Source organism: Bufo bufo, chromosome 2 (genome assembly GCF_905171765.1).
Source record: "Bufo bufo chromosome 2, aBufBuf1.1, whole genome shotgun sequence".
NCBI lineage: Eukaryota > Metazoa > Chordata > Amphibia > Anura > Bufonidae > Bufo > Bufo bufo.
This window is the reverse complement of record NC_053390.1, coordinates 840,577,315-840,595,923: the sequence shown is the minus strand read 5'-3', so window position 1 is coordinate 840,595,923 and position 18,609 is coordinate 840,577,315. Positions and strand designations below refer to the sequence as shown.

The 18,609-nt window shown below is 43.3% G+C and overlaps 1 protein-coding gene across 1 annotated transcript in view; it reads right to left on the bottom strand.

Annotated features, from left to right (window-relative positions):
* Positions 1 to 18,609, bottom strand: part of LOC120991115 (meiosis 1 associated protein) — a 105,360-nt gene that overhangs the window by 83,793 nt on the left and 2,958 nt on the right. Inside the window, exons 2-5 of the mRNA XM_040420004.1 lie at positions 2,609 to 2,813; positions 2,276 to 2,461; positions 1,748 to 1,901; positions 1,529 to 1,669 (exon numbers count right to left, since the gene is read on the bottom strand). Coding sequence (XP_040275938.1) covers positions 1,529 to 1,669; positions 1,748 to 1,901; positions 2,276 to 2,461; positions 2,609 to 2,812 — 685 coding nt within the window. The 5' untranslated portion in view covers position 2,813. The remainder of the gene's footprint in view (positions 1 to 1,528; positions 1,670 to 1,747; positions 1,902 to 2,275; positions 2,462 to 2,608; positions 2,814 to 18,609) is intronic.

Here is an 18,609-nt window from a genome sequence, read left to right as displayed (position 1 = left end):
GGATATTACCGTCAGGACGCAGGAGGAGACGTCTTTTAGGTCCGGCCACACAGATGGGTGTTATTGGATGTTACCGTCAGGACGCAGGAGGAGACGTCTTTTAGGTCCGGCCACACAGATGGGTGTTATTGGATGTTACCGTCAGGACGCAGGAGGAGACGTCTTTTAGGTCCGGCCACACAGATGGGTGTTATTGGATGTTACCGTCAGGACGCAGGAGGAGACGTCTTTTAGGTCCGGCCACACAGATGGATGTTATTGGATATCACCGTCAGGACGCAGGAGGAGACGTCTTTTAGGTCCGGCCACACAGATGGATGTTATTGGATATCACCGTCAGGACGCAGGAGGAGACGTCTTTTAGGTCCGGCCACACAGATGGATGTTATTGGATATCGCCGTCAGGACGCAGGAGGAGACGTCTTTTAGGTCCGGCCACACAGATGGATGTTATTGGATATCACCGTCAGGACGCAGGAGGAGACGTCTTTTAGGTCCGGCCACACAGATGGGTGTTATTGGATGTTACCGTCAGGACGCAGGAGGAGACGTCTTTTAGGTCCGGCCACACAGATGGGTGTTATTGGATGTTACCGTCAGGACGCAGGAGGAGACGTCTTTTAGGTCCGGCCACACAGATGGGTGTTATTGGATATCACCGTCAGGACGCAGGAGGAGACGTCTTTTAGGTCCGCCACACAGATGGATGTTATTGGATATCACCGTCAGGACGCAGGAGGAGACGTCTTTTAGGTCCGGCCACACAGATGGATGTTATTGGATATTACAGTCAGGACGCAGGAGGAGACGTCTTTTAGGTCCGGCCACACAGATGGATGTTATTGGATATCACCGTCAGGACGCAGGAGGAGACGTCTTTTAGGTCCGGCCACACAGATGGATGTTATTGGATATCACCGTCAGGACGCAGGAGGAGACATCTTTTAGGTCCGGCCACACAGATGGATGTTATTGGATATCGCCGTCAGGACGCAGGAGGAGACGTCTTTTAGGTCCGGCCACACAGATGGATGTTATTGGATATTGCCTGGGCTGTAGTAGGATATAGATGTGACTTATGCTTTGGTCTCAGCACACCGTAACGCGGCGTTATATAGACCTCGGTTTATGATTGCCCAGTAATGTGCTTGTGTTGAGCCATTAGTCGGTGTTTCCTGCTGTGTGTTTCTATCACCAACCAGTTTAATACTGGGATTTTAACCATTATGCAGTAATCAAGATACATTTTTATCGTTTTCTACTCAGATTTGCTTTAATTGGTGTGATAGTTGAGGGTTTTGTTTCGGGTCATGTCATTTTGCCCCAACATAATTTTTTTTTGGTCTTAGATGGGAATCCAACAGGAAAACCTCCATCCTTTACACTGCAGGAAAATGAACAACACTGTACAGTACTGACTGACAGAGCGGCCAGCTCATAGTCTATACAGGTTCCTGGGCTGATACAGAAGGCAGGTCTGACAGCACATGGAGGACACATAATGAGAATATACAGAATTCCCGCTCACACTCCGAGGCGCCTTCCGGAAACTTCAGGTGGCATTTCTCTTTCTCGCCCTTGTGATCCAGCAGCCACGACTTAAAGATAATCTCCAAACTCAGAACATTCGGCAAAGTAACATGAATGTCAATGTCATACACATGGGAACCTGTGGAAGATGGGGGACAGTGACCGACACGCAGCTGTCAGGAAGCAGGGGGCATCACCATGTCATGAACCCACGTACCCGGGTCTGGGGGCGTCTCAGGAAACCCGTTCTCCAGCTCACAGGAGATATGGAGAATGAGCAACCGATGCAAGGTACTTAGATCCGCGTCCTTCAAACCAAGGTCCAGGTCAGAGATGAGTTCCCGTCCTGGTCGAGGAGAGACAATGGTCACCTAAGGATAAAACAGGAGGTGATCAGACATCTGGAGGACAGAGGACTTACAGAACTGAGGAAGGATCGTAGCAGTTAGAGGTGGAGAGGAATGGTTGTCAGGTAGGTGTACACCTACACCTCAGCAGGTGCGTCCAGTGGGAATCTTACAACCAGTATGGCTATGGACTACTATCATAGGCTTCTGTGCAGTGAAGACCATGGTTCGGGGGAATAAAGGGTCTCCTTGTGGAGGCTGCAAGTTAGGGGGTCTGATAGGCCAGGCCATGCTGCTTGGGAAAGGTGAAATGTAAACAGGCTCCTATCCAGAAGCTCTCTGAAGCCACCTAGTGATAGCAGAGCATGGCCTGTCTATGTGTGAGTGGGGCTAGTCACCTCCACAAAGCAGCCGTGTAATGTGGCCCCAGAGGAGCCGTGCTGCATCTGCTGCTTGTTCTGCTGCAGGGAGTCCAGCACAGCCATTGAGAGCGACCTGATCCGTAGAGCTCCGGAACCTTCCATGGGGAGAGCCCGCAGCTCAGAGAGGCACCGCTGGAGGCGACAGAGATTACCTCTCACTTCCTACACAGAGAGGAACAGAAGAGATCAGAGAATGCAGAGTGAAGTGCCCTCCTAGAGCGCGGCAGGGTCCGATCACTGGATCAGACCTGCTAATGATACCAAGAATACAGTACATGACCCGCGGGCACCCCGTCACGGGCCCCTTACCTGCAGCGGCAGCACACACTGGTGTCTCTCTCTTACGGTGTAGACGCTCAGACGTTCTCCAGGTTGTGCCGTGGCCGCACCCAGACACAGGACGTTACCGAGAGCCTCACACAACACCGACTTCACCGCAGCCCACCCCGGCAGACTGACATCTAACACGAGGACACGAGGGGAGGTGGTCTTAGTGATAGTACAGGAGGACATCCTGAGCGGAGAAAGGGAGAGGACACGTCTCACACAGTGATAGAGCGACCACGAGAGCCACGTTACCCCAGAATGAGGGAACAGTCTGCACGGCCTGTAACACTGAGATATTATACAGTAATCAGTACCTGTGTGATATCCCTCATATAACACTGTGATGTGGTATCACACACTATGTATGAACCTGTGTGATATCCCTCATATAACACTGTGATGTGGTATCACACACTATGTATGAACCTGTGTGATATCCCTCATATAACACTGTGATGTGGTATCACACACTATGTATTACCTGTGTGATATCCCTCATATAACCCTGTGATGTGGTATCACACACTATGTATGAACCTGTGTGATATCCCTCATATAACACTGTGATGTGGTATCACACACTATGTATGTATTACCTGTGTGATATCCCTCATATAACACTGTGATGTGGTATCACACACTATGTATGTATTACCTGTGTGATATCCCTCATATAACACTGTGATGTGGTATCGCACACTATGTATGTATGTACCTGTGTGATATCCCTCATATAACCCTGTGATGTGGTATCACACACTATGTATGAACCTGTGTGATATCCCTCATATAACACTGTGATGTGGTATCACACACTATGTATTACCTGTGTGATCTCCCTCATATAACCCTGTGATGTGGTATCACACACTATGTATGAACCTGTGTGATATCCCTCATATAACACTGTGATGTGGTATCACACACTATGTATGTATTACCTGTGTGATATCCCTCATATAACCCTGTGATGTGGTATCACACACTATGTATGTATGTACCTGTGTGATATCCCTCATATAACCCTGTGATGTGGTATCACACGCTATGTATGTATTACCTGTGTGATATCCCTCATATAACACTGTGATGTGGTATCACACGCTATGTATGTATTACCTGTGTGATATCCCTCATATAACACTGTGATGTGGTATCACACACTATGTATGTATTACCTGTGTGATATCCTTCATATAACACTGTGATGTGGTATCACACGCTATGTATGTATTACCTGTGTGATATCCCTCATATAACCCTGTGATGTGGTATCACACACTATGTATGAACCTGTGTGATATCCCTCATATAACACTGTGATGTGGTATCACACACTATGTATTACCTGTGTGATCTCCCTCATATAACCCTGTGATGTGGTATCACACACTATGTATGTATGTACCTGTGTGATATCCCTCATATAACCCTGTGATGTGGTATCACACACTATGTATGAACCTGTGTGATATCCCTCATATAACACTGTGATGTGGTATCACACACTATGTATTACCTGTGTGATCTCCCTCATATAACCCTGTGATGTGGTATCACACACTATGTATGTATGTACCTGTGTGATATCCCTCATATAACCCTGTGATGTGGTATCACACACTATGTATGAACCTGTGTGATATCCCTCATATAACACTGTGATGTGGTATCACACACTATGTATTACCTGTGTGATCTCCCTCATATAACCCTGTGATGTGGTATCACACACTATGTATGTATGTACCTGTGTGATATCCCTCATATAACCCTGTGATGTGGTATCACACACTATGTATGAACCTGTGTGATATCCCTCATATAACCCTGTGATGTGGTATCACACACTATGTATGTATGTACCTGTGTGATATCCCTCATATAACCCTGTGATGTGGTATCACACGCTATGTATGTATTACCTGTGTGATATCCCTCATATAACACTGTGATGTGGTATCACACACTATGTATGTATTACCTGTGTGATATCCCTCATATAACCCTGTGATGTGGTATCACACACTATGTATGTATGTACCTGTGTGATATCCCTCATATAACACTGTGATGTGGTATCACACGCTATGTATGTATTACCTGTGTGATATCCCTCATATAACACTGTGATGTGGTATCACACGCTATGTATGTATTACCTGTGTGATATCCCTCATATAACACTGTGTCCTGTCTGTCTGTAACACTGTGATGTGGTATCACACACTATGTATGTATTACCTGTGTGATATCCCTCATATAACACTGTAATGTGGTATCACACACTATGTATGTATTACCTGTGTGATATCCCTCATATAACCCTGTGATGTGGTATCACACGCTATGTATGTATTACCTGTGTGATATCCCTCATATAACACTGTGATGTGGTATCACACACTATGTATGTATTACCTGTGTGATATCCCTCATATAACACTGTGATGTGGTATAACACGCTATGTATGTATTACCTGTGTGATATCCCTCATATAACACTGTGATGTGGTATCACGCGCTATGTATGTATTACCTGTGTGATATCCCTCATATAACACTGTGATGTGGTATCACACGCTATGTATGTATTACCTGTGTGATATCCCTCATATAACACTGATGTGGTATCACGCGCTATGTATGTATTACCTGTGTGATATCCCTCATATAACACTGTGATGTGGTATCACACGCTATGTATGTATTACCTGTGTGATATCCCTCATATAACACTGTGTCCTGTCTGTCTGTAACACTGTGATGTGGTATCACACACTATGTATGTATTACCTGTGTGATAGCCCTCATATAACCCTGTGATGTGGTATCACACACTATGTATGTATTACCTGTGTGATATCCCTCATATAACACTGATGTGGTATCACACGCTATGTATGTATTACCTGTGTGATATCCCTCATATAACACTGTGATGTGGTATCACGCGCTATGTATGTATTACCTGTGTGATATCCCTCATATAACCCTGTGATGTGGTTTCACACACTATGTATGTATTACCTGTGTGATATCCCTCATATAACACTGTGATGTGGTATCACACGCTATGTATGTATTACCTGTGTGATATCCCTCATATAACACTGTGATGTGGTATCACACGCTATGTATGTATTACCTGTGTGATAGCCCTCATATAACCCTGTGATGTGGTATCACGCGCTATGTATGTATTACCTGTGTGATATCCCTCATATAACACTGATGTGGTATCACGCGCTATGTATGTATTACCTGTGTGATATCCCTCATATAACACTGATGTGGTATCACACACCATGTATGTATTACCTGTGTGATATCCCTCATATAACACTGATGTGGTATCACACACTATGTATGTATTACCTGTGTGATATCCCTCATATAACACTGATGTGGTATCACACGCTATGTATGTATTACCTGTGTGATATCCCTCATATAACCCTGTGATGTGGTATCACGCGCTATGTATGTATTACCTGTGTGATATTCCTCATATAACACTGATGTGGTATCACACACTATGTATGTATTACCTGTGTGATATCCCTCATATAACCCTGTGATTTGGTATCACACGCTATGTATGTATTACCTGTGTGATATCCCTCATATAACACTGTGATGTGGTATCACACACTATGTATGTATTACCTGTGTGATATCCCTCATATAACACTGTGATGTGGTATCACACACTATGTATGTATTACCTGTGTGATATCCCTCATATAACACTGTGATGTGGTATCACACACTATGTATGTATTACCTGTGTGATATCCCTCATATAACACTGTGATGTGGTATCACACACTATGTATGTATTACCTGTGTGATATCCCTCATATAACACTGTGATGTGGTATCACACACTATGTATTACCTGTGTGATATCCCTCATATAACACTGTGTCCTGTCTGCCTGTAACCCTGTGATGTGGTATCACACACTATGTATGTATTACCTGTGTGATCTCCCTCATATAACACTGTGATGTGGTATCACACGCTATGTATGTATTACCTGTGTGATATCCCACATAAAACACTGTGATGTGGTATCACACACTATGTATGTATTACCTGTGTGATATCCCTCATAGAACACTGTGATGTAGTATCACACGCTATGTATGTATTACCTGTGTAATATCCCTCATATAACCCTGTGATGTGGTATCACACACTATGTATGTATGTACCTGTGTGATATCCCTCATATAACCCTGTGATGTGGTATCACACACTATGTATGTATTACCTGTGTGATATCCCTCATATAACACTGATGTGGTATCACACGCTATGTATGTATTACCTGTGTGATATCCCTCATATAACACTGTGATGTGGTATCACACGCTATGTATGTATTACCTGTGTGATATCCCTCATATAACACTGTGATGTGGTATCACACGCTATGTATGTATTACCTGTGTGATATCCCTCATATAACACTGTGATGTGGTATCACGCGCTATGTATGTATTACCTGTGTGATATCCCTCATATAACCCTGTGATGTGGTTTCACACACTATGTATGTATTACCTGTGTGATATCCCTCATATAACACTGTGATGTGGTATCACACGCTATGTATGTATTACCTGTGTGATAGCCCTCATATAACCCTGTGATGTGGTATCACGCGCTATGTATGTATTACCTGTGTGATATCCCTCATATAACACTGATGTGGTATCACGCGCTATGTATGTATTACCTGTGTGATATCCCTCATATAACACTGATGTGGTATCACACACTATGTATGTATTACCTGTGTGATATCCCTCATATAACACTGATGTGGTATCACACGCTATGTATGTATTACCTGTGTGATATCCCTCATATAACCCTGTGATGTGGTATCACGCGCTATGTATGTATTACCTGTGTGATATCCCTCATATAACACTGATGTGGTATCACACACTATGTATGTATTACCTGTGTGATATCCCTCATATAACCCTGTGATTTGGTATCACACGCTATGTATGTATTACCTGTGTGATATCCCTCATATAACACTGTGATGTGGTATCACACACTATGTATGTATTACCTGTGTGATATCCCTCATATAACACTGTGATGTGGTATCACACACTATGTATGTATTACCTGTGTGATATCCCTCATATAACACTGTGATGTGGTATCACACACTATGTATGTATTACCTGTGTGATATCCCTCATATAACACTGTGATGTGGTATCACACACTATGTATGTATTACCTGTGTGATATCCCTCATATAACACTGTGATGTGGTATCACACACTATGTATGTATTACCTGTGTGATATCCCTCATATAACACTGTGATGTGGTATCACGCGCTATGTATGTATTACCTGTGTGATATCCCTCATATAACCCTGTGATGTGGTTTCACACACTATGTATGTATTACCTGTGTGATATCCCTCATATAACACTGTGATGTGGTATCACACACTATGTATTACCTGTGTGATATCCCTCATATAACACTGTGTCCTGTCTGCCTGTAACCCTGTGATGTGGTATCACACACTATGTATGTATTACCTGTGTGATCTCCCTCATATAACACTGTGATGTGGTATCACACGCTATGTATGTATTACCTGTGTGATATCCCACATATAACACTGTGATGTGGTATCACACACTATGTATGTATTACCTGTGTGATATCCCTCATATAACACAGATGTGGTATCACACACTATGTATGTATTACCTGTGTGATATCCCTCATATAACACTGATGTGGTATCACACGCTATGTATGTATTACCTGTGTGATATCCCTCATATAACACTGTGATGTGGTATCACACGCTATGTATGTATTACCTGTGTGATATCCCTCATATAACCCTGTGATGTGGTATCACACACTATGTATGAACCTGTGTGATATCCCTCATATAACACTGTGATGTGGTATCACACACTATGTATTACCTGTGTGATCTCCCTCATATAACCCTGTGATGTGGTATCACACACTATGTATGAACCTGTGTGATATCCCTCATATAACACTGTGATGTGGTATCACACACTATGTATGTATTACCTGTGTGATATCCCTCATATAACCCTGTGATGTGGTATCACACACTATGTATGTATGTACCTGTGTGATATCCCTCATATAACCCTGTGATGTGGTATCACACGCTATGTATGTATTACCTGTGTGATATCCCTCATATAACACTGTGATGTGGTATCACACGCTATGTATGTATTACCTGTGTGATATCCCTCATATACCACTGTGATGTGGTATCACACACTATGTATGTATTACCTGTGTGATATCCTTCATATAACACTGTGATGTGGTATCACACGCTATGTATGTATTACCTGTGTGATATCCCTCATATAACCCTGTGATGTGGTATCACACACTATGTATGAACCTGTGTGATATCCCTCATATAACACTGTGATGTGGTATCACACGCTATGTATGTATTACCTGTGTGATATCCCTCATATAACACTGTGATGTGGTATCACACACTATGTATGTATTACCTGTGTGATATCCCTCATATAACCCTGTGATGTGGTATCACACACTATGTATGTATGTACCTGTGTGATATCCCTCATATAACACTGTGATGTGGTATCACACGCTATGTATGTATTACCTGTGTGATATCCCTCATATAACACTGTGATGTGGTATCACACGCTATGTATGTATTACCTGTGTGATATCCCTCATATAACACTGTGTCCTGTCTGTCTGTAACACTGTGATGTGGTATCACACACTATGTATGTATTACCTGTGTGATATCCCTCATATAACACTGTAATGTGGTATCACACACTATGTATGTATTACCTGTGTGATATCCCTCATATAACCCTGTGATGTGGTATCACACGCTATGTATGTATTACCTGTGTGATATCCCTCATATAACACTGTGATGTGGTATCACACACTATGTATGTATTACCTGTGTGATATCCCTCATATAACACTGTGATGTGGTATAACACGCTATGTATGTATTACCTGTGTGATATCCCTCATATAACACTGTGATGTGGTATCACGCGCTATGTATGTATTACCTGTGTGATATCCCTCATATAACACTGTGATGTGGTATCACACGCTATGTATGTATTACCTGTGTGATATCCCTCATATAACACTGATGTGGTATCACGCGCTATGTATGTATTACCTGTGTGATATCCCTCATATAACACTGTGATGTGGTATCACACGCTATGTATGTATTACCTGTGTGATATCCCTCATATAACACTGTGTCCTGTCTGTCTGTAACACTGTGATGTGGTATCACACACTATGTATGTATTACCTGTGTGATATCCCTCATATAACACTGATGTGGTATCACACGCTATGTATGTATTACCTGTGTGATATCCCTCATATAACACTGTGATGTGGTATCACACGCTATGTATGTATTACCTGTGTGATATCCCTCATATAACACTGTGATGTGGTATCACACGCTATGTATGTATTACCTGTGTGATATCCCTCATATAACACTGTGATGTGGTATCACGCGCTATGTATGTATTACCTGTGTGATATCCCTCATATAACCCTGTGATGTGGTTTCACACACTATGTATGTATTACCTGTGTGATATCCCTCATATAACACTGTGATGTGGTATCACACGCTATGTATGTATTACCTGTGTGATATCCCTCATATAACACTGTGATGTGTTATCACACGCTATGTATGTATTACCTGTGTGATAGCCCTCATATAACCCTGTGATGTGGTATCACGCGCTATGTATGTATTACCTGTGTGATATCCCTCATATAACACTGATGTGGTATCACGCGCTATGTATGTATTACCTGTGTGATATCCCTCATATAACACTGATGTGGTATCACACACTATGTATGTATTACCTGTGTGATATCCCTCATATAACCCTGTGATTTGGTATCACACGCTATGTATGTATTACCTGTGTGATATCCCTCATATAACACTGTGATGTGGTATCACACACTATGTATGTATTACCTGTGTGATATCCCTCATATAACACTGTGATGTGGTATCACACACTATGTATGTATTACCTGTGTGATATCCCTCATATAACACTGTGATGTGGTATCACACACTATGTATGTATTACCTGTGTGATATCCCTCATATAACACTGTGATGTGGTATCACACACTATGTATGTATTACCTGTGTGATATCCCTCATATAACACTGTGATGTGGTATCACACACTATGTATGTATTACCTGTGTGATATCCCTCATATAACACTGTGATGTGGTATCACACGCTATGTATGTATTACCTGTGTGATATCCCTCATAGAACACTGTGATGTAGTATCACACGCTATGTATGTATTACCTGTGTGATATCCCTCATATAACCCTGTGATGTGGTATCACACACTATGTATGTATGTACCTGTGTGATATCCCTCATATAACCCTGTGATGTGGTATCACACGCTATGTATGTATTACCTGTGTGATATCCCTCATATAACACTGTGATGTGGTATCACACACTATGTATGTATTACCTGTGTGATATCCCTCATATAACACTGATGTGGTATCACACACTATGTATGTATTACCTGTGTGATATCCCTCATATAACACTGATGTGGTATCACACGCTATGTATGTATTACCTGTGTGATATCCCTCATATAACACTGTGATGTGGTATCACACGCTATGTATGTATTACCTGTGTGATATCCCTCATATAACACTGTGATGTGGTATCACGCGCTATGTATGTATTACCTGTGTGATATCCCTCATATAACCCTGTGATGTGGTTTCACACACTATGTATGTATTACCTGTGTGATATCCCTCATATAACACTGTGATGTGGTATCACACACTATGTATTACCTGTGTGATATCCCTCATATAACACTGTGTCCTGTCTGCCTGTAACCCTGTGATGTGGTATCACACACTATGTATGTATTACCTGTGTGATCTCCCTCATATAACACTGTGATGTGGTATCACACGCTATGTATGTATTACCTGTGTGATATCCCACATATAACACTGTGATGTGGTATCACACACTATGTATGTATTACCTGTGTGATATCCCTCATATAACACGGATGTGGTATCACACACTATGTATGTATTACCTGTGTGATATCCCTCATATAACACTGATGTGGTATCACACGCTATGTATGTATTACCTGTGTGATATCCCTCATATAACACTGTGATGTGGTATCACACGCTATGTATGTATTACCTGTGTGATATCCCTCATATAACCCTGTGATGTGGTATCACACACTATGTATGAACCTGTGTGATCTCCCTCATATAACCCTGTGATGTGGTATCACACACTATGTATGAACCTGTGTGATATCCCTCATATAACACTGTGATGTGGTATCACACACTATGTATGTATTACCTGTGTGATATCCCTCATATAACCCTGTGATGTGGTATCACACACTATGTATGTATGTACCTGTGTGATATCCCTCATATAACCCTGTGATGTGGTATCACACGCTATGTATGTATTACCTGTGTGATATCCCTCATATAACACTGTGATGTGGTATCACACGCTATGTATGTATTACCTGTGTGATATCCCTCATATACCACTGTGATGTGGTATCACACACTATGTATGTATTACCTGTGTGATATCCTTCATATAACACTGTGATGTGGTATCACACGCTATGTATGTATTACCTGTGTGATATCCCTCATATAACCCTGTGATGTGGTATCACACACTATGTATGAACCTGTGTGATATCCCTCATATAACACTGTGATGTGGTATCACACACTATGTATTACCTGTGTGATCTCCCTCATATAACCCTGTGATGTGGTATCACACACTATGCATGTATGTACCTGTGTGATATCCCTCATATAACCCTGTGATGTGGTATCACACACTATGTATGAACCTGTGTGATATCCCTCATATAACACTGTGATGTGGTATCACACGCTATGTATGTATTACCTGTGTGATATCCCTCATATAACACTGTGATGTGGTATCACACACTATGTATGTATTACCTGTGTGATATCCCTCATATAACCCTGTGATGTGGTATCACACACTATGTATGTATGTACCTGTGTGATATCCCTCATATAACACTGTGATGTGGTATCACACGCTATGTATGTATTACCTGTGTGATATCCCTCATATAACACTGTGATGTGGTATCACACGCTATGTATGTATTACCTGTGTGATATCCCTCATATAACACTGTGTCCTGTCTGTCTGTAACACTGTGATGTGGTATCACACACTATGTATGTATTACCTGTGTGATATCCCTCATATAACACTGTAATGTGGTATCACACACTATGTATGTATTACCTGTGTGATATCCCTCATATAACCCTGTGATGTGGTATCACGCGCTATGTATGTATTACCTGTGATATCCCTCATATAACACTGATGTGGTATCACACACTATGTATGTATTACCTGTGTGATATCCCTCATATAACACTGATGTGGTATCACACACTATGTATGTATTACCTGTGTGATATCCCTCATATAACACTGATGTGGTATCACACGCTATGTATGTATTACCTGTGTGATATCCCTCATATAACCCTGTGATGTGGTATCACGCGCTATGTATGTATTACCTGTGTGATATTCCTCATATAACACTGATGTGGTATCACACACTATGTATGTATTACCTGTGTGATATCCCTCATATAACCCTGTGATTTGGTATCACACGCTATGTATGTATTACCTGTGTGATATCCCTCATATAACACTGTGATGTGGTATCACACACTATGTATGTATTACCTGTGTGATATCCCTCATATAACACTGTGATGTGGTATCACACACTATGTATGTATTACCTGTGTGATATCCCTCATATAACACTGTGATGTGGTATCACACACTATGTATGTATTACCTGTGTGATATCCCTCATATAACACTGTGATGTGGTATCACACACTATGTATGTATTACCTGTGTGATATCCCTCATATAACACTGTGATGTGGTATCACACGCTATGTATGTATTACCTGTGTGATATCCCTCATAGAACACTGTGATGTAGTATCACACGCTATGTATGTATTACCTGTGTGATATCCCTCATATAACCCTGTGATGTGGTATCACACACTATGTATGTATGTACCTGTGTGATATCCCTCATATAACCCTGTGATGTGGTATCACACGCTATGTATGTATTACCTGTGTGATATCCCTCATATAACACTGTGATGTGGTATCACACACTATGTATGTATTACCTGTGTGATATCCCTCATATAACACTGATGTGGTATCACACACTATGTATGTATTACCTGTGTGATATCCCTCATATAACACTGATGTGGTATCACACGCTATGTATGTATTACCTGTGTGATATCCCTCATATAACACTGTGATGTGGTATCACACGATATGTATGTATTACCTGTGTGATATCCCTCATATAACACTGTGATGTGGTATCACACGCTATGTATGTATTACCTGTGTGATATCCCTCATATAACACTGTGATGTGGTATCACGCGCTATGTATGTATTACCTGTGTGATATCCCTCATATAACCCTGTGATGTGGTTTCACACACTATGTATGTATTACCTGTGTGATATCCCTCATATAACACTGTGATGTGGTATCACACGCTATGTATGTATTACCTGTGTGATAGCCCTCATATAACCCTGTGATGTGGTATCACGCGCTATGTATGTATTACCTGTGTGATATCCCTCATATAACACTGATGTGGTATCACGCGCTATGTATGTATTACCTGTGTGATATCCCTCATATAACACTGATGTGGTATCACACACTATGTATGTATTACCTGTGTGATATCCCTCATATAACACTGATGTGGTATCACACGCTATGTATGTATTACCTGTGTGATATCCCTCATATAACCCTGTGATGTGGTATCACGCGCTATGTATGTATTACCTGTGTGATATCCCTCATATAACACTGATGTGGTATCACACACTATGTATGTATTACCTGTGTGATATCCCTCATATAACCCTGTGATTTGGTATCACACGCTATGTATGTATTACCTGTGTGATATCCCTCATATAACACTGTGATGTGGTATCACACACTATGTATGTATTACCTGTGTGATATCCCTCATATAACACTGTGATGTGGTATCACACACTATGTATGTATTACCTGTGTAATATCCCTCATATAACACTGTGATGTGGTATCACACACTATGTATGTATTACCTGTGTGATATCCCTCATATAACACTGTGATGTGGTATCACACACTATGTATGTATTACCTGTGTGATATCCCTCATATAACACTGTGATGTGGTATCACACACTATGTATGTATTACCTGTGTGATATCCCTCATATAACACTGTGATGTGGTATCACACACTATGTATGTATTACCTGTGTGATATCCCTCATATAACACTGTGATGTGGTATCACGCGCTATGTATGTATTACCTGTGTGATATCCCTATGTATGTATTACCTGTGTGATATCCCTCATATAACCCTGTGATGTGGTTTCACACACTATGTATGTATTACCTGTGTGATATCCCTCATATAACACTGTGATGTGGTATCACACACTATGTATTACCTGTGTGATATCCCTCATATAACACTGTGTCCTGTCTGCCTGTAACCCTGTGATGTGGTATCACACACTATGTATGTATTACCTGTGTGATCTCCCTCATATAACACTGTGATGTGGTATCACACGCTATGTATGTATTACCTGTGTGATATCCCACATATAACACTGTGATGTGGTATCACACACTATGTATGTATTACCTGTGTGATATCCCTCATATAACACTGATGTGGTATCACACACTATGTATGTATTACCTGTGTGATATCCCTCATATAACACTGATGTGGTATCACACGCTATGTATGTATTACCTGTGTGATATCCCTCATATAACACTGTGATGTGGTATCACACGCTATGTATGTATTACCTGTGTGATATCCCTCATATAACCCTGTGATGTGGTATCACACACTATGTATGAACCTGTGTGATATCCCTCATATAACACTGTGATGTGGTATCACACACTATGTATTACCTGTGTGATATCCCTCATATAACCCTGTGATGTGGTATCACACACTATGTATGTATTACCTGTGTGATCTCCCTCATATAACACTGTGATGTGGTATCACACGCTATGTATGTATTACCTGTGTGATATCCCTCATATAACACTGTGATGTGGTATCACACGCTATGTATGTATTACCTGTGTGATATCCCTCATATAACACTGATGTGGTATCACACACTATGTATGTATTACCTGTGTGATATCCCTCATATAACCCTGTGATTTGGTATCACACGCTATGTATGTATTACCTGTGTGATATCCCTCATATAACACTGTGATGTGGTATCACACACTATGTATGTATTACCTGTGTGATATCCCTCATATAACACTGATGTGGTATCACGCGCTATGTATGTATTACCTGTGTGATATCCCTCATATAACACTGTGTACTGTCTGCCTGTTAGGTAGGAGCTGATACTGACGATACAACCGTCACATATATACACGGAGCGTGTAGTCACAGGAGGGCACGTCCAGTTGCTGTATCCGCCTCTAATATAGGCAAGAAAATCGCTGCTAGTTTTTAAGTTTGGACCAAAATGGAAGAAAAGCTTTACGTCTCAAATACGCCACCGCGAGCCTCTGACATCACTCATGAATCTGATCTTTCGCCTCTCTCCTCATGTCAGCTGCTTCTTCTCTCCTCATGTCAGCTGCTTCTTCTCTCCTCAGCCCTGTCCGCTTCTTCCTCCTCTCTCCTCAGCCCTGTCCGCTTCTTCCTCCTCTCTCCTCAGCCCTGTCCGCTTCTTCCTCCTCTCTCCTCCCCCATGTCAGCTGCTTCTTCTCTCCTCAGCCCTGTCCGCTTCTTCCTCCTCTCTCCTCAGCCCTGTCCGCTTCTTCCTCCTCTCTCCTCAGCCCTGTCCGCTTCTTCCTCCTCTCTCCTCCCCCATGTCAGCTGCTTCTTCTCTCCTCAGCCCTGTCCGCTTCTTCCTCCTCTCTCCTCAGTCCTGTCCGCTTCTTCCTCCTCTCTCCTCAGCCCTGTCCGCTTCTTCCTCCTCTCTCCTCCCCCATGTCAGCTGCTTCTTCTCTCCTCAGCCCTGTCCGCTTCTTCCTCCTCTCTCCTCAGCCCTGTCCGCTTCTTCCTCCTCTCTCCTCAGTCCTGTCCGCTTCTTCCTCCTCTCTCCTCCCCCATGTCAGCTGCTTCTTCTCTCCTCAGCCCTGTCCGCTTCTTCCTCCTCTCTCCTCCCCCATGTCAGCTGCTTCTTCTCTCCTCAGTCCTGTCTGCTTCTTCCTCCTCTCTCCTCCCCCATGTCAGCTGCTTCTTCTCTCCTCAGCCCTGTCCGCTTCTTCCTCCTCTCTCCTCAGTCCTGTCTGCTTCTTCCTCCTCTCTCCTCAGCCCTGTCTGCTTCTTCCTCCTCTCTCCTCCCCCATGTCAGCTGCTTCTTCTCTCCTCAGCCCTGTCCGCTTCTTCCTCCTCTCTCCTCAGTCCTGTCTGCTTCTTCCTCCTCTCTCCTCCCCCATGTCAGCTGCTTCTTCTCTCCTCAGCCCTGTCCGCTTCTTCCTCCTCTCTCCTCAGTCCTGTCCGCTTCTTCCTCCTCTCTCCTCAGTCCTGTCCGCTTCTTCCTCCTCTCTCCTCAGTCCTGTCCGCTTCTTCCTCCTCTCTCCTCCCCCATGTCAGCTGCTTCTTCTCTCCTCAGCCCTGTCCGCTTCTTCCTCCTCTCTCCTCAGCCCTGTCTGCTTCTTCCTCCTCTCTCCTCCCCCATGTCAGATGCTTCTTCCTCCTCTCTCCTCAGCCCTGTCTGCTTCTTCCTCCTCTCTCCCCCCCCATGTTAGCTGCTTCTTCCTCCTCTCTCCTCAGCCCTGTCTGCTTCTTCCTCCTCTCTCCTCCCCCATGTCAGCTGCTTCTTCCTCCTCTCTCCTCAGTCCTGTCCGCTTCTTCCTCCTCTCTCCTCCCCCATGTCAGCTGCTTCTTCTCTCCTCAGCCCTGTCTGCTTCTTCCTCCTCTCTCCTCCCCCATGTCAGCTGCTTCTTCTCTCCTCAGTCCTGTCTGCTTCTTCCTCCTCTCTCCTCCCCCATGTCAGCTGCTTCTTCTCTCCTCAGCCCTGTCCGCTTCTTCCTCCTCTCTCCTCAGCCCTGTCTGCTTCTTCCTCCTCTCTCCTCCCCCATGTCAGCTGCTTCTTCCTCCTCTCTCCTCAGCCCTGTCTGCTTCTTCCTCCTCTCTCCTCCCCCATGTCAGCTGCTTCTTCCTCCTCTCTCCTCAGTCCTGTCCGCTTCTTCCTCCTCTCTCCTCCCCCATGTCAGCTGCTTCTTCTCTCCTCAGCCCTGTCCGCTTCTTCCTCCTCTCTCCTCAGTCCTGTCCGCTTCTTCCTCCTCTCTCTGAGCCCTGTCTGCTTCTTCCTCCTCTCTCCTCAGTCCTGTCTGCTTCTTCCTCCTCTCTCCTCAGTCCTGTCCGCTTCTTCCTCCTCTCTCCTCAGCCCTGTCCGCTTCTTCCTCCTCTCTCCTGAGCCCTGTCCGTTTCTTCCTCCTCTCTCCTCAGTCCTGTCCGCTTCTTCCTCCTCTCTCCTCAGTCTTGTCCGCTTCTTCCTCCTCTCTCCTCAGTCCTGTCCGCTTCTTCCTCCTCTCTCCTCAGTCCTGTCCGCTTCTTTCTCCTCTCTCCTCAGCCGTCTGCTTACTCCTCTTCTCTACGGAGCCCAGTCCGCGTGTTCCTCCTCTCTCCTCCGTTCTGTCTTGCTCCT